The sequence below is a fragment of the Malus domestica genome, chromosome 04 (assembly GCF_042453785.1).
Source record: "Malus domestica chromosome 04, GDT2T_hap1".
NCBI lineage: Eukaryota > Viridiplantae > Streptophyta > Magnoliopsida > Rosales > Rosaceae > Malus > Malus domestica.
The window spans coordinates 30,543,930-30,571,515 of record NC_091664.1 but is presented as its reverse complement, the minus strand read 5'-3'; the positions used below and the strand labels follow the sequence as shown (position 1 = coordinate 30,571,515).

At 38.0% G+C, this 27,586-nt stretch overlaps 5 protein-coding genes across 6 annotated transcripts; 3 read left to right on the top strand and 2 right to left on the bottom strand.

Moving 5' to 3' along the window:
- Nucleotides 1–2,974: 2,974 nt before the first annotated feature.
- LOC103434218 (hypothetical protein At1g04090) lies at nucleotides 2,975–6,739 on the top strand. The gene is made up of 2 exons (XM_008372534.4): nucleotides 2,975–3,384; nucleotides 4,760–6,739. Exons 1-2 carry the CDS (start codon nucleotides 3,276–3,278, stop codon nucleotides 6,340–6,342), a joined length of 1,692 nt encoding a protein of 563 aa, XP_008370756.3. The 5' UTR covers nucleotides 2,975–3,275; the 3' UTR covers nucleotides 6,343–6,739.
- A 124-nt stretch (nucleotides 6,740–6,863) lies between these two features.
- On the bottom strand, nucleotides 6,864–17,353 carry LOC103434219 (protein CHROMATIN REMODELING 20-like). 2 transcript variants are annotated; one of them, XM_070820076.1, is made up of 24 exons: nucleotides 17,099–17,353; nucleotides 16,326–16,503; nucleotides 16,087–16,149; nucleotides 15,896–15,991; nucleotides 15,723–15,815; nucleotides 15,057–15,247; nucleotides 14,619–14,976; nucleotides 13,922–14,005; nucleotides 12,884–13,393; nucleotides 12,332–12,621; nucleotides 12,064–12,154; nucleotides 11,770–11,985; nucleotides 11,253–11,372; nucleotides 10,867–11,033; nucleotides 10,498–10,639; nucleotides 10,057–10,206; nucleotides 9,915–9,970; nucleotides 9,523–9,826; nucleotides 9,148–9,283; nucleotides 8,997–9,049; nucleotides 8,556–8,782; nucleotides 8,164–8,367; nucleotides 7,603–7,935; nucleotides 6,864–7,470 (listed from the first exon to the last, which is right to left on the bottom strand). In XM_070820076.1, exons 2-24 carry the CDS (start codon nucleotides 16,497–16,499, stop codon nucleotides 7,092–7,094), a joined length of 4,437 nt encoding a protein of 1,478 aa, XP_070676177.1. In that variant the 5' UTR covers nucleotides 16,500–16,503; nucleotides 17,099–17,353; the 3' UTR covers nucleotides 6,864–7,091. The 2 variants fall into 2 exon arrangements, with proteins under 2 accessions (XP_070676177.1, XP_070676179.1); XM_070820078.1 differs by having other exon boundaries at nucleotides 12,878–13,393; nucleotides 17,099–17,349.
- Nucleotides 17,354–18,112: 759 nt separating this feature from the next.
- LOC103434220 (plasmodesmata-located protein 3-like) lies at nucleotides 18,113–20,266 on the bottom strand. Its single transcript, XM_029101583.2, has 2 exons — nucleotides 19,405–20,266; nucleotides 18,113–18,388 (listed from the first exon to the last, which is right to left on the bottom strand). Exons 1-2 carry the CDS (start codon nucleotides 20,168–20,170, stop codon nucleotides 18,237–18,239), a joined length of 918 nt encoding a protein of 305 aa, XP_028957416.2. The 5' UTR covers nucleotides 20,171–20,266; the 3' UTR covers nucleotides 18,113–18,236.
- Nucleotides 20,267–21,781: 1,515 nt separating this feature from the next.
- Nucleotides 21,782–23,691, top strand: LOC103434221 (uncharacterized). The gene has a single exon (XM_008372538.4). The coding sequence runs from the start codon at nucleotides 22,098–22,100 to the stop codon at nucleotides 23,304–23,306; it is 1,209 nt and encodes a 402-aa protein (XP_008370760.1). The 5' UTR covers nucleotides 21,782–22,097; the 3' UTR covers nucleotides 23,307–23,691.
- A 1,471-nt stretch (nucleotides 23,692–25,162) lies between these two features.
- Nucleotides 25,163–27,259, top strand: LOC114821188 (uncharacterized). Its single transcript, XM_029093153.2, has 3 exons — nucleotides 25,163–25,703; nucleotides 25,790–26,265; nucleotides 26,346–27,259. The coding sequence occupies exons 1-3, from the start codon at nucleotides 25,226–25,228 to the stop codon at nucleotides 26,997–26,999; spliced, it is 1,608 nt and encodes a 535-aa protein (XP_028948986.2). The 5' UTR covers nucleotides 25,163–25,225; the 3' UTR covers nucleotides 27,000–27,259.
- The last annotated feature ends 327 nt before the right edge of the window (nucleotides 27,260–27,586 follow it).

The window sequence follows — 27,586 nt, the reverse complement described above, 5'->3', positions numbered from 1 at the left end:
TGGATCTGCACCAAGATGCATAGGCATAATTGTTTTCTGCTATTGCAGTAAAGCGTCATTTACCAAATTTATCATGTTAAATTTCGTAAGAATATCCTTATTTGTGGTAAAAACGAGAAAACTTTATCTAAGTTCCTGGATCTCGTAACCTTCTGCGGATATGTCCGGTCGATCTCAAGTTTGATTTTGAGCAATCCTAATCTTATAAGAAGTGTGAGTTTCTCCTTAAAAGACGAAATTTTCACATTATATGCTCTCTTTTTTTCTTCTTAAATAAACGAAAATAATCTCAATCGACAAATTTGATGATATATTATAAATTGATCAGTTTCAAAAAATACGGAGTCTCAAAACCAAATTAAAAGTTGAAGAAACAAATCAAAAGAAAATACATGAAGCATTGCTAAAATCCTCCATTATTTGTTGGTGGTGGAATCAATATCAAACTTATGCCGACCATGACATATTGTGTAACGTTTTTCGGCAACTTATATTACTTTTCAATATTTGAAGTCCGATTGGCGGGTTTAGACTTTTAATCAATTAAATTATTTCGTGCCAATTCCACGCCAAATGAAATATTTTTCACATTATCTTCTAAACTCGTTTAAAAATGTTTTTAAATGACTGAAAATAATTTTTTGTGAAGTTGATTTAACGATTTTGGTGAAATTGATTTTAGGTCTAAGCACTTTATGTGTTTTTTGAAAGAATCATCATATATGTGTTTCTTGCAATAAGCACTTCAAGTGTTTTTCCATGATCCACTTGGATTTTATTAAGGGTTGGTTTCAAAATATTCTCATAAAAAACGCTTTCAATTATTTGAAAAGCACTTCCTAACGAGTGATGTGTACTACCACCACTTGGAGAAAATTTTCAAGTGTGCTCGAAATAGAGGATGGTACACCCCACATATTAAGGGGAGAGAAGTTTTATTTTTCAAGTATTCCTCCACTTATATTATAATACAATGATATGTGATGTGTCAACGCATTTGCCAAACTGAAAAATCTCTCCACCACTTAAGATCGTGAGCAGAAATGAACCCACTTTGAAACATCCTAAGACATTTGACAAGTACATGTTTGACACGTGGTTTGGAATTGAAGATAGGGATGTCATTAGATATTTGGAAGACAAATAATAATGTTGGTAGGCAAGAAATAATAGTGTTGAACTTAAAAATGGACCCGATTTGATAGGATAGCATGAAGGTAAAGGGCAACCCTCAAGCAAAAGCCAAAAGCACCAATCTTTGTCGCCAAAAGAAAAAGCATCTTCACGTATAAGTTAGTGCTTATCTTATCTATGGCCTTAGTTGAAATAAAGGGTTGATTTTAAAAGCAGTGTTTTTTTTTTAAAGAAACATCAAATATGTGTTTCTTACAAGAAACATTTAAAGTGTTTTCGATGATTCATTTGAATTTTTACTAAATATAAGATTCAAATAAAATTTCATCAAAAGCGCTTACAAACCAACCAAACAATATTTAACATGCACATAAGTGCTATTTGAAAAGCTTGGTTTGGTAGTATTACAAAAACTTGTATGTAAAAAATAATGATTGAAAGACCAAATTTTTAAACTAAATTTGTAAATCAATTGATGTGTCATCAATGAAAAGAAGCACGTTAATTAATATTTAAATAATAATCTAATTATCAACTACTACATTATTATCCGTATATAAATTAGGTGTCAATCATTATATATTGAATGCCTTTGAGTTGTTTATGATTGTGGATGAGAAATAGAACAAAAGCTTGATTAAAATTAGGAGTAGACCGTGTCATAACACAAACGGAGAAACAAATATCTTGTACTGTCTTTTTACGTATATTACGACATATTATGTACTGGTTGTATTCTAAATAAATTAAAAATTTTGAAACTTTAACGAAAAACTCTCAGTACTATTCATTTTAACAAAAAATTATATTTTAACACTAAAAAATCAATTCTTGTACTATTAACTTTATCATTTATTTTATCATTTTCGTTCAAACTTAAAGTATTGAAACCCTTTTCATTAGTTTTTCTTAAAAAATCCCAATAAAGCGGTGAGTCGGCGACCATTCAAGTTATGACTCATCATTCTATATCCTCACTCTCCATTTTGTCTGATGAGGTTGGGTCACCTCTCGACTTTATTTTATAAAATTTTGTAATTTTTTATGCTCTAAAAAAAAATCTGTAAAATGCACAAAAAATAAAGAATATTCTGCCACCTGGAGGATATTCCTAAAAATTTATTTTTACAAGTCATCTGAGGGTATTGTTACAATAATTTTAAGCGTACCGAGATATAAATGGTTATGTAAAAGTTATAAAAGTTTATGATTTGTTGCACATAATATGCAAAAACATTCATTTGAGAATAGAAGACTTTAATGAAAAGCTCCCGGTACTGTTCACTTTAACAAAAAATCAGATACTTTGATTTATTACAACTTCTACCCCTAAATTAATTGGAGTAATCTTGGTCTCTAAACATCATAAAATGGTTAGATCATTTCCAATCATACTATTTAATTTAAGTAAAAAAATTCCGTTAAGATTATCGAAAAGTTAATTTATGATCTCTTTAAAAAAGTTGTACTCTAATCATACTCTCAACTTTTAAGAGTAACTATCCGTCAATAATTAGCTAATAAAAATTAATTATTTAAATTAAAAGCTTCTTTTTCCTTCTTCATATTTAAGAGTGACTAGATGAATTCCTATCTCAAAAGATGAATAGTGAGCATGAGCGGAGAGAGTGAGGAGAAGGACTCATGTTGGTAAAATAAAGATATGTTAATTTTTTTTCTTATCTTTTTGTTTGATCGACACGAGACAATATATGATAGTTTATCTGTATCATATAAGTTGTTTTCGAATTATAAATATCCTCATTAATAAAAGGCTTCCGAAAAATTAACGAAGAAAAAGGAAGAAGCTTGAAACCAACGCCTTTCAATTATAAAGCTCTTACGCAAAAGCAGACAACAAAGTAAACCAAACCAACATCCATAAGCTCCTTGCCTTTTCCCCTCTCTTTCTCTCTCTAAGCATCCTCTGAATTCACTCAACCTCTTTTTCATTTCTTTGTCAACTCTCTCTCTCTCTCTGAAGCCTAAAGTGTAGAGAGAGAAAGGAAAGAGCGTTCTTTCTTTATTTCTCTCTCTAAAATATTTCAGAAACATGGATGGACAGAGAAACTTGAGAGGGTGAGTGAAAAGCAGAAATCTTGGAAGTGCTTTGGTGGGTTTTTGAATTTGAGAGGGTGAAGATGTTGGGGTGTGAGTGTTGGTGGTGGAGCAGCCGTGACTACCAACTGTACGATTACTCAGAGCCACAGTCCTTCTCTCTGCCTTCACCTCTTCCACACTGGCCTCAAGGTAATATTTCCCACCAAGATCCATTCTTTCCTAAACAAGAAGCACTTTTGCAGTTAATCACTTATCTCTCGCAACTGCTTTTTTGATGGGTTTCTTTCTTTTTCTCCGTTTCTTCAAGAATTGAAGGCTTTCTGTCTTGTTTTAGCTCATTTTTTTCAGCAACTTGAAGTCATGAAATTTGCTAATTTGTATTTGTTGAAGAATGTAAACATAATAGGATGGATAATAAATGATTTCACTTCTAATTGCTCCGATATCCTTTTGGACTCATGATTTCTTTGATCCCATATGCATTTCTCTCCAAAAAAAAATTTCAATATTTTGGTGGTCCAACTTTGTTTTATTTAAATAAATTAATGTTTACCTCGGAAATATTTTTGCTCGTCACCCTTAATTAGCGGTGGTAACTGTGGTCACCGCATTTATTATCGTTAGATGAGTCTGTATTTTTAAAATTTGTGGAGTAAATAGATCATATCACACTCATATAACGGCAATCAATCATGTGAGAGTACTTAAAAATGCACTCAATTTCATGAACTTGGTCAATACTTGAAAGACTCTGAAAAGCCATAGAAATTGAAGTTCTTGGAGTTTGAAAGCTTCAATGTTCTTTTTACCAAAAAAAAAAAAGGTCAATGCTAGGGCTCGTTGGAAAATACTTTTAAAATGATTGAAAGTGTTTTTTATGAGAGTGCTTTTGGATCTAAATTTTAGTAAATATGCAAGTAAATTCTAGAAAAATACTTGAAGCGCAGGAAGCACTTCAAAACAAACCAATGTGTGTATCACATAGATTATTTTTTGTTCTTTATGTTATTTGGTAATCCATCTGTGTCACGTTGGTTTCTTTTTCATATTTGAACATACGTCTGGACATATATAGCTGCTATATTCCTTTCATGCATGTGCTTTGTCTTTTTTTTTTCATGGAGAACTTTGAATTTTTATGTGATTTGTCTTTGTGTTTCTGCCATACATGTCCATGAGAAGAACATTTCTTGCTATGCTTACTTTCACCAAAAGCGCTTTTACTTATTTTAAAAGCACTTACAAATGAGCCCATAAACTTTTGGTGTTCTTATGTCAAATTTTTAAGGTATCTCTAAAGTTCTAAATTCTTCCTTGACCGAAGGTTAATGTAAACTGTTTGAAGCTTGCCTCCAAACTGCATCGTAGGAGCTTGATTTCGAGTTTCGTTGATATTTGCATAGGTTGATTTTTCTGTGTATACTCAGGTCCAAGAGGAAAGTAAAGATTATAACTAATAAACCTAGAACACCAATGTCATGCTAAGATTTTACTGTTGTCGGATAAATGTTGATGTGTTATTATGAGCTCATTTCCTGAACAATGTGTACCGTCATTTCTTCAGGCGAAGGATTTGCTACCGGAAGAATACGCCTCGGAGAAATTGAAGTTACCCAAATAACCAAGTTTGAGAGCATCTGGAGCTGCAATCTGTCGCGTGGAAAATCAAAGGGTGTCACATTTTATAGACCTGCAGGTATCCCTGATGGCTTCTTTTGCCTCGGTTACTACTGCCAGCCCAATGACCAGCCATTGCAAGGGTATGTTCTTGTGGCTCGTGAAACAGTTGCCAGAAGGGCGGAAGATGGTTGTACCAGGGACTCAGCATTAGAGTTACCAGCTTTAGAAAAACCGGTTAACTACTCGTTAGTCTGCAATGCGGATTTAAGTGAAAATGGTTGTGGTTATATTTGGTTGCCAAACCCACCTGTTGGTTATAAGGCCATGGGTTTTGTGGTCACTGACATGCCTGAGGAACCCAGCCCCGAAGAAGTTAGATGCGTACGAGAAGATCTTACAGAGACTTGTGAAACATGTGATCGGATACTTGCAATGGATTCAAAATTTGAGGTGTGGAATACACGACCCTGCAAACGAGGTATGTTCTGCACTGGTGTTTCGGTTGGTACATTCTTTTGCAGTACCTACTTGGATTCTAATGAAGAGCTACAAGTTTCTTGCTTGAAGAATTTTGATTCGTCCTTGCACGCAATGCCAAATCTGAACCAGATTCATTCGCTAATTGAGCACTACGGTCCCACAGTGTTCTTCCATCCTAATGAGGTTTATATGCCATCTTCGGTACAATGGTTTTTCAAAAATGGGGCACTTTTGTACCGGGAAGACACTGGAAATGGTGAACCGATTGATCACAGAGGCTCCAATTTGCCTGGTGGAGGGAAAGATGACAGTGATTTTTGGATAGATTTGCCAAATGATGATGAAGCTAAAATTCTTCTCAAGGCTGGAAACATAGACAGCGCGGAGCTTTACGTTCATGTAAAACCAGCACTGGGAGGAACTTTTACAGATATTGCCATGTGGGTGTTCTGCCCCTTCAACGGACCATCCGCCATTAAAATTGGTTTGGTAAGTTTTGCATTGAACAAGATAGGCGAACATGTCGGTGACTGGGAGCACTTCACTCTCCGAGTGAACAACTTCACCGGAGAACTCTGGCAAGTGTACTTCTCAGAGCACAGTGGTGGCAGATGGGTGGATGCTTTTGACTTGGAGTTCATTGAAGGCAATAAGCCGATTGTGTATTCTTCAAAACACGGTCATAGCAGCTACGCTCATCCGGGGACTTACATCCAGGGTTCATCGAAGTTTGACATAGGGGTAAGGAATGACGCTGGTCGGAGCAAGTTTTTCATTGATTCGAGCACCAAGTATCAAATTGTCGCGGCCGAGTACCTTGGCAAGGGCGTTATATCCGAACCATGTTGGTTGCAGTATATGCGAGACTGGGGTCCGACCATTGTGTATGATGGACGAGAGGAGCTAGATAAGTTGATTGATCGTCTTCCCTTCTTTGTTCGATTCTCGGTCGAGAACTTAATCGAGTTGTTTCCAACGCAACTCTACGGGGAGGAAGGACCAACTGGCCCTAAGGAGAAGGACAATTGGTTAGGAGATGAAAGATAACTACTTTTGTGTGAAAGAATGTTGTAACCAACTTGGGTAACAAGCATATAGCGTGAAGCGGGAAGTAACGCGACCCGCCCTACTACGAAAGGTTTGTTCCATTAGTCGAACCATGCAAGATGTATTTGTTATCGTCGGAAAAAATAAGTCCAGTAGGGGTCCCGATAATCTCTTCCGGGAGAGGAGCGAAGGAACTCGATCGGCTATTTGCAAAGGTCGTTGTACGGAAGTCCAATTTCCATGTCAAACGAGTTGCAACAAATGGCATTAAACGCTGCTGAAGTTTATACGTTACTCCGAAATCGGACAGATTGGAAAGAAACCGATATTGTAAAGATTATGAAACACGGTGATCAAATTGGCTAAATTCGCTATAAATTTTTTACGAATTAGAAAATTCACGACGTATTTTGTTTTTCTCTCTTCTTTTTACATCCTCAAAAATTCAATTTTCTCCTCCGTACTTTCTTTTTCTCGCCTTTGCATTGAATTAAACAAAAGAGCATGGACAAATAAAGAAATGTGTGCAGAATAATTACACATTAATTAATTAATTGAGAAAAAATCACAACAAATTCATGGAAGGGAAAAACTTACAAGATTTTGATTGCTCATTTCATTGTTGTAGCTTTGATTTACACAAGCCTGTTTCTCTGGCAATGAACTCAATGAACTCACAGCAAATGGGATATACAATCGGAACTTTACATCGGACTAAACTACGAGAACAAATCGGAAGGAAATATCGTTTACCTGAGCCTGCTATCTCGACTGTGCTCCTCCCAGCTCAGCTCGCGGCCACATTCCCCACACACGGTGGTGCAGCCCTGTTTCGTGCCCTGACTTCTTAGCGTCAGCAAATGCGAAAGATTAGTGCACTTCCGCTGTACAAAAGCATTCTTCGCCGTGGATTCTGCAAGGATGCTCTTCGTTGGTGCAGATGAGGCAGTATTTGATACAGCTGGTTTTTGGTCGACTGCAGATTCATTGAGAGGAACTCTCTGCACTTCCTCCCATCCAAATGACTTCCGGTATACTTCCCAAGCCATGTCTTGCTCCTCCTTTGTGAGCTTTTCTTCTTCGTTCTCTTGTAAAAGGGTCTCATGTTCGTGGAAATTTGCGATCCACCTGAAAACAAGGTAGTTCATACGTAAGCGGACGGAGGGAGGGAGGTATGAGTTGCCAATTGCGGCAGAGTAACCGGCAATTACCATTACCGACAGATGCTAAAGAAAATGAGAACATAGAACGGGAATGTACCTTGGAGAATGCTTGCCAAGTAAACTTTCCATGAGCTTGTCAGAAAAGCAACTTCCTTGAGAAAGAGGCACTACGTGTTTCGGCAAAATTTCCACTTTACCAGTCACATTGTCGTTCAAGAATACGCTATCTTGGTCAAGCACATGATTCTCATCATCACCAAATTCAAAAAGATGCAACATCTCTTCCTTAGATATTGTCCTATGTACCTGTTGTCGATCAACAACCCTTGCAGCCAGGCCCTCCTTCGTTACCTGACGCTTATAAATTTTTTCTTCCATAGTTCCATGTGCCATCAATCTGTAAGCAAACACTGGCTTTGTTTGGCCATACCTGAAAATGGAAATAACATATCACTTACAATGTGCCATACCGGAGAATGGAGAGTTGGCTTGGTAAAGGAGGAATAATCGTCAGGCTTGCTGTCTGGCACATTCGAAGTTGTATGGCAATTCTAAAAACAAACCCTCCCCAATGCTATATAGCCCCTAAACTACACTTATCAAGGCACATTTTCTACACAAAAGCTGAGTTAAGGACTGCAACAGAATTGAAGCTCACCTCCAAGCACGATATATAGCCTGAAGATCGTATGTTGGATTCCAAGAACCATCAACTATTATTACACGATTAGCAGCATAGAGATTTATCCCTAACGATCCAGCTCTGGTGGAAATTATAACACATTTCACCCTCTTATTCAGGGGATCATTAAAGCGTTCCACCAGCTTTTGCCTTTCTGAGCCCTCTGTTCTCCCATCTAGCCTGAAGCAATAAAGAATCTAGTAAAAACAACGTAACCCAAATAAAACTTTTATACAGAAGACACTGCAGCTACATATGCAGGAAATAGAGTCAGAAAAAGGATATATGGTTTGGGGCAACACCGAAGCTGAGAAGAAAATCTAAGCTGTCTGTCAAACTGTAAATTGTTCTTGGTAATATGTACCAACCTGTACCAATCTTTTCCTTTCTTCCAAGACTTCCCTTTGTTCCCATGTCGAGGTAGCCTTGAAAGATAAAGTTCGATGAGGTCAAGGGTTGGTATGCTCTGGCTAAATACCAATGCCTTATCCCCCACATCAGAACTCATAGCTAGAATGTCAAGCAGGAGTACCATTTTGCCACTGTAATCAAGCTCTTTATAGTCATTTTCATGAAGAAGATCATTCCACCAATCCTGAAAAGTGATAAATGGTCACTGGTCAGCATTACGCTCCACAAAAACAACAATAGCAACACAAACTACAAAGTAAAGCCTTTATTCTTATTAGCTTTCCTACTAAAATACAAACAATGGAGCATTTCAAATTAAGCCAAATAGACTGTAAAAGAAATAGTAAAGAAGTGAAACATGAATACAAAGCAACATTATAGTTTGTTCATATCCATACCTTTCGAAAAATGTCATCTTTTTTTCCTGGCAAAATTTCATTCACATTTTTCTCTGCAAAGCACAATATGTTACCCTTGTTATATACTTATAAGAAACTGCTGCCAAACACGTGAATATGCATTCACCCAAATTGATATTGTATATAATACCTCCAAAACCTAAATTATAATCAATGTTTTCATCACTAGAGCTGTCATCTGCAAGAAAATTCTCAACAGCATCTCCACGTCTCTCATAGTCTTTGTCATCTTTTCTTAGTTGCAAGATCCCTGGATGGTTCCATATCTACTAGCAACATAAAGCTCATATATTACAACTCTCATGAAAGACAGAGATAGACGCACAATAGACTAGAAGACGATCATTATCATTACATATAATGCCAATAAAGGTTAACGAAACACTTAGGAGTGTATGCTTTTGCGATCATGCATGCATGGATGTGTGCGTGAGTGAGTGCATGTTGCCGTAAGTCTATAATGAATAACGGAAGTTGAGAACTTAACAAGATTGCTAAGATATACCTGAGCTAAGGCTTGGTAGCCGGCAAAAAAACTTCTCTTCCCTATCTTTTCATTATAATCCTTGTCCTTGGTGAATCCGTGGGCAACAAGAAATCTCTTGTATAATTTCCTCTGTAAGGTTGAAAGTTTCACAGCTATTACAAACACAGTTTTTGGTGGTAAGTCCTTCTTTACCACATTCATGTCCATTCTCTGAACAAATCCTTTCAACTCTTCATAAAGAATATGAGACCGTTGGTTCATGATTTTCACATCATCCACAGTTGAATTAGTATGTTGACCATACTCTATGGGATTTTGGAATCTGCATGCAATGGGAGGCAATTTTAAGATACATGAAAACAACAAAAAGAAATTAGACAGAAAACAGGGTTTAAATGATGAAGTTTTACCGATTCCGAAACTCATGGCTGCTTCCAAGAAAACCTTCCCTTACAAAATCAACCATCTGTAAAAGATTAAAATTTTAAATGAATCAAGGCAGTAGGTAGGTGCGTAAGAAATAGCAAAATGAATAGCTTTTGAGTAACTCACACAGTAATATTCCATGAGATTGTTCTGAAGTGGTGATCCAGTTAATGCTATCCTTCTCTGGCATTTCACTTGTTTTAAGGCTTGGGTTACATCGGCCCTGGTATTCTTAATAACATGGGCCTCATCACAAACAAGTATATCTGTTCCATCCTGACAGTTGGAAATGTAACAATAGGAAAGAAGCTTTAAAAAAAATCGATTGGATCATGCTAAAGTATTGACGTGTGCTAATGACATTATTTGTTTAACAGCTTACGAAATAAGTTATTTCATAACTTGCACCAGAGCAACCTATGTAACAACTAGACAAGAATAAGATTAATCCTAAAAGTTTGGTTCAAGTCCAACAAATTGAAGAAGAAATAATTCACATTGTAATGCATAGTTGAAAAGCATGACGTTAAAGACAAATACAGAGGTTAACAATTAACATCAACCAACCTGCAAGGCATGACAAATTTCTGTAGCTATCTGCCTATCCTTCACATTCTTTCCAAAGGATAAGTTTCTAAAAGCCGAGTAGCCAATTAAAAAAACACCACCCTTCCTTCTCCACTTTGCAAGCAATTCTGCTCTTCTATCCCTGACAAACAAGGGAGAAACAGGTCAGCATCTTGGTGTCACCATCTCCCCAATCGGAAATGAGCTACAATTAGTCTATGTAATGAATGGAAGACAGCCGTCAAAAGAACAACTTCACTTTGTAATGCCATTATCTTAGGTCGTTGGCATTTCTTCAACGATCTATTAGACCAAATGTTTTCTAGTGATGAAAATGGAATAAGACAATATAGAAATATTTAACCAAACCTTGACACATCTTCTAGCATGAAGATGCGAAGGGGCTTCAGTTCTGAAGGCCTCCACTTCATGAACTCTTGACGCCAATTGTGCAGCACATTCACAGGGGTGACAATAAGTGCAGTATTTAATCCCAAATCAATACTTCTCATTGCAGTGTACAGAAAAGCTATGACCTGCGAAAGCAAATTGACAAGTTATGCAAAGTATATAATTCAACTACTTAAAAGACCTGCAAAACAATATAAGAAACCGCCTTGCATTTTGCACGATTGCTATTCGACTAGGCTGCAGGGTCATTCCACATGCACTGACACCTATTTCAAAACGAATCCAGCACATCTAAATAAACACTCAAAGTTCTTGGGAAGAGTTTTCAAGAGACAGAATACTACCTGGAAAGTTTTACCAAGGCCCATCATGTGAGCTAGAATGCAACCAAGACCCTTATCCCCAGCCTTCACTTTTCTGACTGACTGTATGATATTCTCCCATATAAATCTCACACCCGTGATCTGTAATAATGAATCAGACCTTTACTTCATGCTACAAGTTGTAACAATGACAAGATAACAGCACTAAATCATTAAAAGTTAATGACACATAAAGCAATAACAGAAGATGCTTAGTGCCCTCAGTGAAGGAGGTCAAATTAGATAAACATGTGAAACAACAATAGGTTTAACAGAACATGACAATGAACTTCAAGTGAAAAGGGTGAGCCGTGGAAATCTTATCAAATGTGTCCTGACATGACACTAGGTAAACAATACACTGCCAGTTTTTCAATAGCTGAAAATAACAGATATGAAAAAGTCATAACATCAGCTTGACAGTTCCTTATCCAAACATAGCACAAGGGAATTTGTAGAAGAAAATCCAACAAACAAATAGTTAACAGATCAAGCAAACCTGATGAGCCTTCAATTTCGCTGAGATGCTTGGAGGAATTCTAACTGCTTCTTCACCTTTTTCCCTCACAACATTCACTATATAACCAGCTGATGCATCGCCCAGCACTTCAGCGCTGGCACCTTCGGGTAATCTCCCGTTACAAGTTGCAAAGCTCTTCATCTTAGATTTGGCAGAAAATTGTACTTGCAAAGACATCAAGCGTTCTTGACGTTCCTACAGAAGAAAAATTTATGAAAAAAATTCTGGTACCAGAACATCTTTTTTAGATTACAAATCAGCACTAGATGGTACCTTTTCAATTGCAATTTTCCTTCTGGTTTCTTCTCCTAATTCAGTATCATCAATGATCCTTCGAATTTTCTTCTTTCTCCTCCTCTTAGAACTGACACAAAGACAAAATATGTTCAGAAACACAACAACCTGAGTAAACCGAAAGTATCTAATGCTAAAGAATAAAGTTCACCACTTCCTATTCAATAGCTACATACCTCAGCAACGAGAGAGAGAGAGAGAGAGAGAGAGAGAGAGAGAGAGAGAGAGAGCAGTATACTAAATATACCTTATGGCAACATCTATCTCTGAATCTGAACTATCTGAATCACTATCAGAGCTAGATACTATCAAATCCTGAGAACTTATTGCTTGCTCTAATTGTGATGTCAATGTCTTTAGAAGACTTGGGCAACAGAAACAACATTGCCAGCCAGAGGTCTGGGCATCAGATAAGCATTCTTCTCCAATATTCCTCTTTATACAAGTTGCACAAACCAATGTCTTGCAAGATTTACAATTTACTAGGTCCTTGCTTTGTCCACACCACCCACAATAACACTCGGAGCAATCAGGATCCTGCACACCTTCTTAGGTCAATAAAAGATCTAGCATTTACTTGAAATAAATAAATGAAGTATTAGCATTAAATAATGCAGAAAAAAAATCATGTAACACTATAATTCATTAATATGATAAATAGAGACGCAGAATACTTCTAACTGAAAATATCTGTTCATGGCCAATTCATTTAATTACCTGCACTATCATGAAACGTTACACAAAATATTTGAATAAAGATTACAGAAACCATAAAGGTTACTCATGGCCATACCTTTACCTGCATCTTTTTTTCCAATAAGCATCTGCAATCTGCACAAATAATCACCTTCAGAAGTGGATGTGAGCACACTTCAACAGCATGCTTACTACAAGCAGTGCAGTAGAGCTTATCATTCAGACTCTGTGAAGGGAGACCACCGGTGGCAGCTATGCAGATATTCTCTTCCACATATGACTGGTCCTCAGATTTTATCGCATTGCAGTCTGAATTATCTTTCAGTGGAGTTTCATCATCGCTATCTATAATCACAGTTCGACTCCTCTTATTATCAATGTTTAGCTCCTCATCCTCACTCAGACGCTTCGAGCCTCTTGCTTCACTGGAACTAGTCACTGGAGAAGAACCATTACTCGTTATGCTTTCTTGGTCAATGTTATTAGCGGTTTCCAGATCTTCATCAATTTTCCCATTTGAGATACTGATAGAAGAGTCAAGCATAGACGAAGACAGGTCCATGTTGCTTCCTATCTCCCGATCAACTAAGCAAAAATCTTTCCGGCCAGCATCCTGATTTGATAAAAAATAAAACAATATCAATGAATGTTAAATTTATGGAGAAATGCACAACATATCCACGTCCTGATTCAACTAGACAAACTTCTTCCTGCAACATCCTAATTAGATAACAGTAAAAACACATCGATATTAATGAATGTTAAATGTATGCCTAAATGTTGGACACATTCATGAATCGTGACTTCTACAGAAAAGGCCCTGACACTTAAAACCATCAAAGAGACCGTTGCTTTTTGTTCCTTTATTCGTATTAAAGTAAGTCTACTATAATATGACTGCCAGTTCTCTCTTACTAGTTCAATTCCCAACAATTACAAATTGAAATAAAATATAGCAGGGCTCCATAAATGAAAAGCCATAGGATGTCTTAAATAGAGTTAATTACAAGAACACAAATTGTACTGGTCATGTACAACTTGTCTCAAACTGCAATAGCACGAGGATAAACTCTATAAAGTTATAAAAACTGCAACTTGAAATTTGAGGAGCGAAATAAAGGGCAATGCAAGCACATGATACCTGTTTACTTCTCATTCGATGTCTCCTCCGTTTCAAACGAATTTGAAGCTTCCGATCAACATTTAAATCATCTTCTTCTTTGACCTTTCAATGAAAAAGTACAGAAATACTATCAACTTAAGTAAAACTCAACTGGGTGTTAAAAAGAACATGTGTCTATGTTAAATCTAATAGCAACATAGGATTAATTATCAACTGGTGAAAAAAGTAAAAAACATATTGACATATTCCTATACTAAAAAGGTGAATCAATTTGTAAGCAACATTGTACCCAAAAAAAGTTTGCAAGCAACAAGAAGATAGACATCAGATGATTAGACAGAAAGACATCTAATCAAATACCAGTAACCACAATGTTAGGTCCAACAAGTAAGACCACATAATATTCATGCAAATATTGCACGTTTATACAGAGACTGAAAAACCAACAGAGGGTTTATTAGAGGATTTCTATATGAATGTCTACAACCCCAGACAGTAGTGAAAAAGCCTTAAATATCTCCCGACTAATATGACTTACACTGTTACAGTCCTTTCCATGTTAATTTGTAGTTTTATATAAGAAAACAAATTTTATTTTATCACAAAAGTTACATGCAAACTGAAAACAAAATAAGTAAATGTAGCCAAATTCTTTAGTGTGTAATTGTAACATGAAAATATATTTAAATATGACGTTGGGACAGCACAACCATACCTTCCTATAATTTTTCTTTTGTTCTTCAGTGAGATCCAGTTCTCTTTCGTTTGCAACAGCGGCTGCAACAAATGGATCACCAGAATTGCCATCAATATCATCAATCTCCTCTACCTCATCGACCCCAGGGAACTTAAGTCCCATCTCAGCAGCTTGCTGTGGCGTACTGGCCAAATAAACAGAAGCCCAGTGCTTACTGCCAAACGAAGCATCACCCGCAGTTGCACCATCAGAAAATAATTTGTTGAAAGAACCCCAGTAGTCAACATCAGCTGTCACAGCATCCTTGCTTCCATCTATGGCTAGTTTTTTCTGCAGAAATCCACTAGCGCCATCCTCCAATAGTTTACCGTGTCGCCTAAGTCCACAAAAACAGAATTATGTACCATCAACTTCATACCTTGCATAATCAATAATGCTAAAAGGAAAGAACTGTACCTTCTCACAGGTCTGTGGGTTTGGAGATACTGCTCCGCATCAGCCCTTGACTTGGTAAATTCTCCAGTCTCTTGAGACCCTATCCAGTGTATCCGTCTTTTCCAAGCTTCAGTGCAGCAACCATTAGGAGCCTGACTTTCAATGCACTTATAAAGGCTCGGTAGCTCAATGCCAGCCCCATCAAGTTGTTCCTATTTACAGAAGCATATAATAAAAGAGGTCAGAAAATAAAAATACACTTCACTTGTTTATATGATGCTATCAAAAAAGGCAAAAGAATTACAGAAAGAAGGCGGTTACAATCCCTTGGCAACCTGATTAATTCAAAAGGCGCAATATATTTTACTTGCAACCGTATTTTAATAAACATAAATAAACAAAGAGGTTGCATGGATTGTCCACAATAACAAATGACAGGTGTGCTAAAATCCCAATCATCTAATCATTTGGAGTTTTCGTCAATATAAATACAGAACTCATAACCAAATGAGGGGTAATTAGCCAAATTCGTGTCCAACTTGTATAAGTCACAAGAAGAAGCAAATCTTTCTCTCTCCTGATTTATATTTTCGGTATAAATTTATCATATCAGATTCAAAATACATGTGAGCCCTAAACAATGCATTAGGAACCAAAGATTTACTCAGGTTGAAGAAAGAAGCAGACCAACAAATGAGCACTCTCAATCTCAAGTTCATCAAGCTCAGCTTGCCACTCTTCTATCAAAGTATCCATTTCTTCTGCAACAGCCGCTTCCAACTATAGACAAGAAAAAAATGCATAAATGATTGATAAAGACAATGTAATCGAGAAGGAAGAATTTGGAGGAAGAAACTAACATTGTCCCCATGAAGAGTTTGTGCCAACTCCTTTCTAACTTCACTCTCCACTTTGGCAAGAGACTCTTTCTCAAGTGCCTCTTGAGCCTCGGCAGCCTATATTGAGCATCAAAGAAAAAACCAACAAATTAAGCAGCTTGCACATAAAACATATATAAATGTGTATTTGTGTGTAAAGAAAAAATAGATACCTTACTCTCAACCTCCAAAAATTCAGCAATGAGTTCCTCTATTTCTTTATCAGATAATGGTTCCTGCATAACAAAGATCAAATCGTCATACTTTTGGAAATAAAATTTAAAAAAAAAGGCTTCAAGTTCCAAATATTAGATAATAGCAATAGAATGCGACAACAGTATCTAATTGGTTCATAGCTTCCTTGAGAAAATATATTACGACTAATAAAAAACTATCATGAGTGAGGAATTGCCTCTGGCTTCAATTTTTCATCTTCTCCGGATATCGATACTTCATCAACTTCTGAATCATCTATAAAAGAATCACTATCACTGCCACTAGAAGCACTCCCAATATTTTCCACTTGCTCATGGCTTTCCTCCACTTGCTCGCCATTTGCCTCCATTTGCTCATGGCTTTCCTCCATTTTACTGCCCAACAAGACCAATGCACATAAAACTCAAAAGCAAGCCTCAAAACAAGTACATAAGAAGGCCAAAAAACAGCTCACTTAATACTTCGTAATGCTGAGTTGCTCTCACCTAAAACCGGCCTACCCTCCTATAACGAAATTAAAAACAAACCCAAATGATAACATCACCATTATAACCAATTTAATAAGCTGAGTGCTGAGAACTGGTGCAATTCTAATCCAACTCTCAAATTGAAAACACATAAATCTCCAACAGTCCAGGCAAAAATGGCATATGAGTTCATACCAAAACTTCATCCTTTACGATTTCATCAAATTGATTTACCTTTACGGGATAATTGGTTAATAAGAATCAAAGTTTTCAAGACGATTTTCGATTCAACAAAGTAAAACCCACATTCCAACTTGCATAAAAACCAAAACTTTTCATTTGGGCAAACCAAAACACCACATTTCTATCTTCCCCAAATAGCCAAACGATCAAAGTTTCGTGCTGTTTCCAGAAAACCAAGCCCCTCTGCGTTCACAGCAGACAGCACCCAACAAAAACAAGAAGAAGATGAAGCAAAAGCAGTGAACCTTAAGCAACTTACCGGAAGGGGAAGAAAGCCCACGTTCTCTCTCTCTCTCTCTCTCTCTCTCTCTCTCTCTCTCTCTCTCCTCTGTGTGTGCAGAGCAGAATATGCCCCGTGTACTTTGTAGTACTGTGTCTGATGTTTGAATCTGTTTGAATCGAATTGAACGGGGAGGAAAGAAATGGTTGATTTTCCCAAAAAAAAACGGAAAAAAAAAATATTGGAAGAAGGCAGGTGGCTATTTGTTTCTCTTTTGGTCCCCCAAATTTTGTGTAATTTCAAGATCTAGGGTTTTCGATTTTGCGTTTAATGTCAACCATTGATTCGTGCAAATTTTTTGACACTGTTCACCCTCTAAACAAAACCATTGGAAATGTTTTTAAAGTGAGGATTATTTGGTTAATTTGTAATTGTATTGGTAACTTTGAAAAATTAAAAGTCACTACTCTTGAGATTTTTATATATTTAACTAAAAAAAGCACATTATTATCGTACTTAAGATAAAATAAGAATTTATGAAACTTATAAAATATAATTAGCCACAATTTTTTTCTAAATACAAAATTACGTTGAAATAAAATCATATCTTGAGGATCCACGTCAACATTTATTTTATTGAGCAAGAATTTTATTGTTTTCATGGTTTAAGATTCAAAGTACTTATTGATTGTTTTAATGATTAGAGCAAACAATTTCATTTTATAACGAAATGTTGTTTTTTAATAAAATGACTCTCAAATGCTCCAAGATATTGATTAGTAGTTTCAATATCCAAAAAGATTCAATAACTATAAATTCTTCATTGCTTTTATTTTCAAATTGCCGTCATATACCAACAAACTTCTAATCTACAAGTATTTCTTTTTTCGATAATAAATGAGGTCGTAAATTTGTATACAAGTCATACATGCACTATTTTGTAGACCAACCAAAAGCGTTTGCAGTATTTTTACAATGAGTCCGTCATCCAAGTGAAATAATGGCAATATATTTTCTGTTGAAAAAAAAACCAAAAAAACAAAAGCTTAAAAAAACCTAAATATAGTAAATGTCCGAAATCGGGTCGAAAAAGAAGATCCAATTGGACCAATTTAAGCAACCCGGCCCAAATCATAAATGTCTAAAATCGGGTCGATCCAATTGGACCAATTTTACTTCAGTCATCATCTTCTTTCTTTGACCAAGACCTGACAAACAAGAGAAAAATGAAGGCAAAAACCAAAGCAGCTGCTCCTCCCACAACAATTGCCACCTTTTTCCCATTTCCCCCATTTCCTCCATTTCCTCCATTTCCTCCGCCTTTGTTTTCTGCAAATAAAAACAATTAATTGGGAACATTAAATTAACAATTAAGTTTATAATTATATATGTATCAGGAGTTTCGTTGTGACGTAATCTCAAGTTAATCGTGCATTTTCATGTGAAAAAGGTAGAAATGCATGACAATTTACGTAATTATCTAAAGGGTGATGCTATCTACACACCCACTTCTCACACTTTCTTAATTTTGAGTTGTCGGATTGAATGAATTGAATAAGATAAATGACAAAAAATTAATAAAGGTGTGCGAAAGTTAAAAATGAGTGTGTAAATAGCATTATTATGTTTAAAAATAAAACATTTCCCATCACTTAACACTATATTTGGATGAAGAAATTTAAGATTACTAATAAATTTTAAAATGACGGAAATTGAAATGATGAGATTTTATTTTTTATAATTTGTGAATTTTCTTATTTGGTTAACCTATAAGAACAATGGAATTGAATACGAAATTTATTATTTTTAAAATCTCAATCATAGAAATTAGGAAACAATACCTATTTACATGGAATTTAAACTTGGAAATTGAAGATCCCAAATTCTAAGTTTTTTTTTTACCGTCGGAAATTCAAAAATTTCTATGTTTATTAATCCAAACAAAAGAATTGGTAAAATTGAATTTATAAATTATGACTTTTAACCAAATTTCAAATTTATTTCCCTTATCCAAACATAGTGTAAAAAAAATTGTGATTTCCGCACTTTTTTTTTTGTCGTTACTCCTTTTTTTTTTTCTAGTTTTTGGACTGAATATAAATCATAAAAAAACATTAACAAAAGAAAAAGTTTAGGAGAGTATGAAAAATACTAACCAATTAAAAACTTATTAAAATATGAAAAATAATTCTCAAATTCAATCACTTGGATCATGCAAGTGGTCGTTTACCACAATGGTATAAAGGTATTTAGCGCTTGCATAACGGTGTAGGTTCAAACTTCGTCGGTGACTATTCTAACATTTAATCTAACAAAATACATCGTTTGACCAAAAAAAAACTCACCTCGATCATGTGGGTGGTCATCTGCAGGTATCCCATCTGGATGATAACTATAGCTCAAGAAGCACTCCTCCAAATAAATCTGCCCAGAAACAGCACCACCACATTCCTCTTCAGCAGTTTGTACCGCCCTACTCACACACTCTCCACACACGCAACCCCCCAAGCCCCCGACACACTGAGCCATAACTTGCACCGCCTCATAACTCGTTTGGCAAAACCCACCACCGTCCGCAACGCCGCTCTCCAAGGCAGCAAACGCCTCAGCTCTCATTTTCTCAAACCCTGCCGCCACCCCATTTGCCAAATCCTTCCCACAAGTCTTCTGCATTAATCTATGGCTAGAAGGCTTTGAGTCGACTCCATCGAGCTCGTAGTGCACGTAGCACCCATGCAGCTGAACACGAGCCGAAACCGACTCTTTACACAAGGCGTTCGATAAGTTACGAAGAGTTTTCACGCAGGTGTGACACTCCTCGTTGCTGATATCCTGCCGGCACTGGAAGAGGCCGGAAATACCCGCCTCGTTATTGTCTCCGCTGGCTTCGGCGTGCTTATAGAACTTTGATTGGGAGGAGTGTGATGCTAGTTGTTGAAAAAAAGATGAAAGGGTTTGTTGCTGGACTTGCGATTTAGTTGAGAGAGTTGTAAATGTTTGATTTGCACATTTCTTGTATACCAAACTGTTGTAGTCGGAATTAGGGTTTGCAGATGATGCGAGAGAAAGTAGAAGTAGTAGCGATGCAAAACGGAGAAAAGTTGAATCCATTAGGGTTTTAAGATCAGCAGTGCAATGAGATTGCACTTTTCAATTTTTTGGTTTTCTTTTTGTGTTTTGGGATATGGGAAGTTGAGATTTAGCGTTTTTTTCCTGCCCACTTCTGTCTAACGTTGGTGAAGACTTGTGAATTTCTTCACCAGAGAGGTTACAAGTTTTTCAAATCAGCAGCAAAGAAAAACATATATAGTTAGGTGTCTTGTTGTAGAATTAATTATGTAAAGTTTGCGTAAGTTACATGAACAAAGATCATTTGCTTTGATCAAAGTATACAAGAGAAATTACACTTTAAAAGTTCAAATAAGGCGGAATAACTTTTTAAAAGTGTCAATAATAGTTATCGGATAATATAATGTAAAACAAGAAGTATGAAGCTCTCATATAATATTAATGTTCTTTAGGCAAGAACCATCCGATAACGGTCATACCATCAATTGTATGGCATTACTAAGCTATGTACATGGGCGGATCCATCTTGAGCAAGGTGACATGGGTCAGCTGTCCCTATCAAGCTCATAAATTCTCTATGGAAGATTTAGGTGTTGCCCTTTGAAAATATGAGATGACCTTAAAAGCTACTCTTCAACTGCTCAACAAATTGCCTTTATGAACACTGGCTAGGTAGCTACTAGCTTCATGCATTTGTATGCATTGCTATGGGCGTATGTCAATAGGCTCACAGCATAGGTTAGCATATGTTTGCGTGCTCACTCAAAAACTATTGACATCAGTCGACATACTCTCTCTGAAGCTCTTGACATATGTCAATAAGTGTACAATATGACTTGGGCAAATAACATTACGCCTACCAAGGCTCAATAAAATGCCAATTTACCTGCTATTTCGTAAAAAAATATTTCCATCCATCATTGACAACATTTGTGTTATTACATGGTGGGATTACAATAAAATAAATCCACGTATTATAAATTAATGACATTAGTGCGATCGAACTGACGTTGATTCATCATGGTTGAGAGTGGTTGATCAGTTTCCAAATAGTAATGTACTTTCAAGCACTTGTAACTATATGTTTATATATGTAAACTAAATTAACAAAGTCAATAGAATTATTCGGTGTTGAGGTATTAGGAAGCTTCTAATTTACCTCTTAATTTGAAGGTGGTCAACAAAGAGAAAGCTGGCCCCGTCGTCATCGGACAAAGTAAAAAGTAAAAAGGTAAATAACAGATAAATAGGGAAGAGGATCCCAGGATGAGGATCCTTCTGACCAGCCCATCTGGGCTGTTTAAATTTAATTCAACGGTTACAATTATTATAACTTTTAGAAGGTTTCCCTGTTTGGAGCCGTTTGATTAAATTTGAACGGCTTATATTGGCTGGTAAGGAAGATCCCCATCCTAAACTCAAGAGAGGATCCTCTTTCGATAAATAGTAAATATAACTATGCACATTTTATTCTTAGCAAAAATAAATAAATAATTACTATGTTTATTTCACTATTTACTTTGTTTTTATCCCGTTTGATGTGTCTATATTTTTACAATTTTAGATTTGTTAAGAAAAATTACGGTTGTAAAAACCATTCAAGTGTAACAAACTTTCCTGGCAAAAAGCCTTCAATAAAAACCCTCAAATCTCCACAAACCATTCCTCACGGCAGCACATCCTTCTCTTCCCTAGTAGATTACGCGTCTCCGGCGGCCGGCCGTAGCGACCGTCAGTCGGTTAGTTAGTCGGGTTATCGTTACGGTCCGTACGAGTACGTACATGAATTAATCCAGGAGACAAATACGTAAATCCAAACCAATTCCATTCACAAATTTGCCTTATTTTCTTTTTGTTAATTAGCTGCCTGCAACAATTACTTTATTTAATTACTGTGATTGCTGCAGCAATTAATTAATTAAGAATTTAAGAAATTAAGTAATTAAGTTTTCCGAGTTAATTACAAATCATGCCACGGCCGTTCGGCTCCTCCTTCCAGCTGCTGGAGATCAACCTGATCTCGGCGCAGGACCTGACGCCGGCGTCGAAGGCGATGCGGACGTTCGCCGTCGCGTGGGTCAACCCCAAGCGGAAGCTGACGACGCGTTTCGACCAGACCGGCCACACCAACCCGACGTGGAACGAGAAGTTCGTCTTCCGAGTTGACGACGACTTCCTCCGCCACGACACGTCGAAGATCATGATCGAGATCTACGCCTCCGCATGGCTCCGAGACGTCCTGATCGGAACCGCCGCGGTGGTGGTGAACAATTTGCAGAACAAGTCCAAGATGCGGTTCATGGCGATCCAGCTCCGCCGCCCATCCGGCCGCCCGCAGGGGATTCTGAACATCGGGCTCGGCCTCCTAGACAGCACAATGCGGAGCATGCCGCTCTACAGCGAGCTCAGCTCCTCCGCCGTCGGGTACTGGGATCTGATGGAGGGAAAAACCGGTAACCAGAAGAGCAGCGGCCTCAACTCCAAGGATCAAGACAAATTCGTCATCTTCCAACGATCTCAGAGCGATCGGACCGGCAGCGATTCTGGATTCTCGAAATCCAGGCCCGCATCCTCCATCTGCGATGGCGTCACAAAAATCAGGCCGTCGAACTCCACCTGCAATGCCGCCGCCTACAAGCCCAAAACTCAAGCCTCCTTTTGCAATAGCTCGATCGTGAACGGATCTGAGCTCAGCACAGGGCAAAAGAAAGGTAACGTGAACGGGTCCCTCTGCTCTGACGTCGGTCCTTCGCCCTCTGTGGTTGCGGCCGCAATCGCCAAGGGAATCTACCCGTTGCCGTACACAGGAGCCCGCGCGCCGTCGCCCGATGATGCCGGGAGCTCGTTGCTGGACGAGTGGGCGGACCAGGACAGCGTGGAAGGGTTAAAGACCAAGATAGAACGGTGGCGGACGGAGCTGCCGCCGGTGTACGACTGCGCCAAGAACAACGCAAAGAGTTCCCATATTCAGAAGCCACTCCAATCGTCCCACCGCCGTCCCAGCAGTCAGAAGACGCGGCGGAGCCGCAGCAGTGGCAAAGGATTGTTCTCCTGCTTCGCGTTGGGTTGCGAGATTTCGATCTCTTGCGGGAGCAAACCGAAGATTAACAAGAAGAGCGGGAAAGTGCACCTCAGCCCGTCCGATTTAACTTTCGACGACGACTCGTACATACGGTAGGTCAACGTTACAAAACGCCACCGTTTCACGTTTTCCAAATTTCTTGGGGGGGTTGATGAGGTAAAAAACGACACTGGTTTTATTGGATCTCCCTTTTAAAATGAAATTAAGATTTGTAGTTATTTTGGAGTTGATGAATTGGAAGAACATTGGGTCGTTTGGATGGAGAAAATTATTGTTGGTGCGTTTTAGAATTAGAGAGGAATAGAGGGTGTGATGTGAAAAACAAACAAACAACCGTCCTCCTTTTTAATTTTTTTTTTTCTTCAACTTTTACGTTTGTGATTGGGGAGATTGAATAGGATTCTTTTCAATTTCAACTACTGAATTGTAAATGTTTATTTTTATGGATTTCAACAATGTAACTATTTTTTTTCAATTTCAACATACATGTATCTTCTAAAAAATTAAATAAAATATACCAATATGTATAGTATTTTTTTTTTTAACAAACGATATTATTTACACTAACAGGATGAGAGAGTGAGCTAAATGATGTTATCTAGTATAATTATTAGAGCTCATTCGGTAGGTGAGTGAATCATAAGGGCCTATTTGGTAGGCCAGTTAGGATAGGTTGTAACCATTTAAAATGAACTCTAATCCAATTTGCTGTTTGTTGTGCTAAAATGTGAGGTAGACAAGACTCGTATACATGGGTTACAAGTCATGCATAACCAATCCCTGCCAATTCAATCTTATCCCTAAAGTTTAATCCAATCAGGCAAACCAAACGGGCCCTAATAGCATATTTGGTGGGTTGGTTGGGATAGGTTGTGACCAATTAAAATAAAGGAAAACTAATGAAAATGGCTTGAAAACTTTGAGTTTTAATGATAAGGACAAAATAAAGGATAAAGTGAATAGTACCAGGATTGACTTTTTAGTGTAAAAATGTGGTTTTTCGTTAAAGCGAACAGTACCAGGTGCTTTTCGTTAAAGTTCCCTTAAAATAAACTTGAGTCCAGTCCATTGTTTGTTGTATCAAAATGTGAGATAGACATGACCAAAACATGATGGTTATGAATCCTGCTAACGCTAGGCCCATTAGGTCTATGCAACGACATAAGCCCAAGGAAAGACCAATAATCACAAGGCCCAATGGGTTATAAGAGGACCAACCTGAGTACTTAGTTCAACTGAGACGAAAAACTACCCAACCAAGTGAATATGTGAACGAGCTGACAGCTTTATGGCATAAGTCTCCAAGCACATAACTACTCAACTGTACGACGACATGCATAGTAACCGAGGTTTGAGCAAGACAATCGGACCACCTAAACCTTAAAAGACGCGCCATCTGATTGCTAAAACATCTTCGTCGATGAAGGTCTGTCCGAATAGGTGGAAAGTTGTCAGTAAGCTAGTACAAGTGGCAGTTTAGGAGACCTCAAGAAGGAAATGCCTATATAAAGGGGTAGACACATCCGTTATGGTGGTCGGGTAAATCAGATAATATAGTGAATGTGTGGATTATCTAACCTATTCATATACACATATTGCAAGTCATTCCTAACTAATCGTTGCCAATTAAATCTTATTCTTAAGAACCAATCTCATACAACCCATCAAACGAGTCCTAAAGTTTTTTTGAATGAGACAATATATATTTGAGATTGAGTTTATGATGGTCCCATAAAGTTGCATCTTTTAGAAATATGGGCTATGACACTTATCCTAGTTAATTGGCTTGACATTACCAATAGGGGTCCCCTGACACTTATCCTAGTTAATTGGTTTGAATCAGATAATATACTGAGTTTATGATGGTCCCCTGCCACGGCCCAAGCCGGCCACCAATTTGGGGAGCACTACCTTTACATCTGTGGTTGCAAAAGATGTTATCTTTGATCGGATATGCACCTGGGCAACTCAATCCTGGTTTCTGGGATACTTTGATTGGATTTTATATCATTTGGATGGAGTGTGGGTTGTGTGAGCCTTCCTTCCATCAGTGGCGTTACTGTTACAAGATGCGCCCAGCAAAATCATGCACTGGTTATGCCGAGTGTGCATGTCGGAGTGAGAGAGAGCGTATTGTGTATGGTAAGAAAAAGGCATACTACACATGGAAAAACCGTTGGTGCTTTCTGTATAATGATTGGGAGTATGATAAGGGTGTCACGCCTGAGCGACGTGTGCTTACTCACTTCCAGACTGTAGGTTGTAACGTATCAACCGTTCGTACTATTTGCTATTTGTTGTGGTCTTTTCTTGCTTCTAACACTTTGCTTCATGTAGTGACGCGGGGCACCATCCAACTGTTTGGGCAGGAGCTATCTGACATAGAGAAGGTGTTGAGGGTGCCCAAAGAGGATAGACACTTAAGCAAGCTACGACCCTTATTTCGTCGGTACGGTTTTCAACCCTTAGTTTCCGAGAGCCAGGGACGATCGAGTAAGTTGTATCCTTCATGTAAACTTAGCTCAATTTCTTACTTTATTTGGAAAGTTGTATTTCTTATTTTGATTTTCCTTATGCAGTGGAGAAGGTAAGCAAGAAAACAGGGACTAGCACCCATAAAAGGAAAGCACCAGTGTTAGTTCCTTCGGAAGACATCCTACCGCATAAGAAAATTCATAAGTTCCGAGGGGAACCATCCGTTAGACCTAAGTCCCAAGATGGGGTCCTTAAGGGGCCTGCCTTTAGGAAGACTGGAGTCGAGACCGTTGATGATGCTACTGCCGTAGTTGTAGGAGAAGGGAGCCGACTGTTGCCTCATCCTCTTACTATGGAGCACACTGTCCAGGAAAGTGATCCTGGTTCCCGCCATGAGGGGAAAGGCAAGGAAAGAGCTGGCAGTGTCCCGTGGAAGGACTTGAGGGTTGCCACGCGGCCAAAGGATTTTGGGGATATCAACAATTGCTTGGCAGGGCGTCGATTCGCCTTCGATGAGCTCGGAGAGCCCTTAGCTAAGGATGAATCGGATTGCGACCGGATGTTGAAGCTGTCTTCATATGTGAGTGTTACTTTGTCATTTCCTTACTTTTTCCTCTTTATTATCATTATTTAGGTAGTGATGATCGTTTTGCCATGCAGGTCATGGCCGAGTATCACGACAGACTGCAAGAGGTTGAGCGGTACAAGGCAAAACTGAAGGAGAATAAGCAGCTTGTGGACGAGGCCCGAAGGAATAAGGGACTTTTGACTCAGGCTCTCCAACTGAAGGATGAAACCATGGAGAGCTTGAAAAGGCGAAATGGTGAGAACCTAAGGCTTAAGAAATTGTTTGAGGCAACTAAAAAACAGTTGGAGGTGGCTACCTTGGAAGTATCCAAGGTTAAGGGAGAATTGGATGGTGCCTTAGTTGAGATTTCTGAACTGGAGAAGAGCATTCCAACTGAAAGGGAGGCTGCTGTGCAAGAATACTTAAGTTCTTCGACCTTTCATCTTGCTATTAAACCCTACTGTGCTCAAGAAGCTCGCTTTGAAAAAAGGAAATGGATGGCCGTCCTTGATCGTTATGATGATGGGAGCATTCTTCGAAAATACCACGAAGATATAGATGAGCATCATCGAAAGGGCGAGACATTTGTCCTTGCTGTTGATCCTAGCAGCGAAGATGAGTCTGATAATGAAGGTAGTGCTGATGCACAGACTCAGCATGGTGAAGAGGATCTTGGGGATGCAGAGGATGATGGTAGGACGCGGAATGATACTGCCAGGGGTTCGGCTTCAGATGAGAATGAATAGCAGTGTCTTTACTATCTGCATGTATTCTGGATGTAGTAGTCTGATGTGTGTATAACATGTGCCCATGTTATAAGCTTGAGAGTTTTGGATTTAAGGTGTTTATGAGTGTTTGCACTATTATTAATGCATGTTTGGCTATGTATGAATAGATCTATTGTTTGGATATAAGCCATTGTTTGGTTGTTCCTTTCTTTGTATAGTCTTGTCGACACATACTTAGATTTTGTTTCGTGTTGGATATATCTGCTTTGAGGTTTCAACACTTGAGTGTTCCCTTGCTAGGAATGTAAAAGAGTGAGGGCTGAGTTGGCTAAATTACCTCTTTATTGAATTCATTGCCAAATGGCCTTCATTACATAGGATGCCGAACGGCTATAGCTCAACACTTGTACATCGTGAGTCTATTTGTAGTAGTACTTCAAGTGATCAGCGTTCCATGGATGGCCAAGGGTCTTGCCATCGGAGCTTCTAAGTGTGTAAGAGCCAGGGCGACTGATGCCAATGACTTCATACGGTCCATCCCAGTTTGGACTAAGTGTGCCTTCACTCGGGACTCTGTCGCAGAGTAATCTTTTCTTTAAGACCCA

What these genes read in the sequence shown, in the direction of transcription:
- LOC103434220 (XM_029101583.2), bottom strand. Translation starts at nt 20,170, where the DNA reads ATGGATTCAACTTTTCTCCGTTTTGCATCGCTACTACTTCTACTTTCT. An exon ending in TGACCACCCACATGATCGAG is followed by an intron (nt 18,389 to 19,404) that starts GTGAGTTTTTTT and finishes TTTTATTTGCAG; the next exon opens with AAAACAAAGGCGGAGGAAAT.
- LOC103434219 (XM_070820078.1), bottom strand. Translation starts at nt 16,499, where the DNA reads ATGGAGGAAAGCCATGAGCAAATGGAGGCAAATGGCGAGCAAGTGGAG. An exon ending in AAACTCTTCATGGGGACAAT is followed by an intron (nt 15,816 to 15,895) that starts GTTAGTTTCTTC and finishes TCTTGTCTATAG; the next exon opens with TTGGAAGCGGCTGTTGCAGA. An exon ending in AGCCATGAGTTTCGGAATCG is followed by an intron (nt 9,827 to 9,914) that starts GTAAAACTTCAT and finishes CATTGCATGCAG; the next exon opens with ATTCCAAAATCCCATAGAGT.
- LOC114821188 (XM_029093153.2), top strand. Translation starts at nt 25,226, where the DNA reads ATGGAGTGTGGGTTGTGTGAGCCTTCCTTCCATCAGTGGCGTTACTGT. An exon ending in CGAGAGCCAGGGACGATCGA is followed by an intron (nt 25,704 to 25,789) that starts GTAAGTTGTATC and finishes TTCCTTATGCAG; the next exon opens with TGGAGAAGGTAAGCAAGAAA. An exon ending in TGTTGAAGCTGTCTTCATAT is followed by an intron (nt 26,266 to 26,345) that starts GTGAGTGTTACT and finishes TTTGCCATGCAG; the next exon opens with GTCATGGCCGAGTATCACGA.
- LOC103434221 (XM_008372538.4), top strand. Translation starts at nt 22,098, where the DNA reads ATGCCACGGCCGTTCGGCTCCTCCTTCCAGCTGCTGGAGATCAACCTG.
- LOC103434218 (XM_008372534.4), top strand. Translation starts at nt 3,276, where the DNA reads ATGTTGGGGTGTGAGTGTTGGTGGTGGAGCAGCCGTGACTACCAACTG. An exon ending in TCTTCCACACTGGCCTCAAG is followed by an intron (nt 3,385 to 4,759) that starts GTAATATTTCCC and finishes TCATTTCTTCAG; the next exon opens with GCGAAGGATTTGCTACCGGA.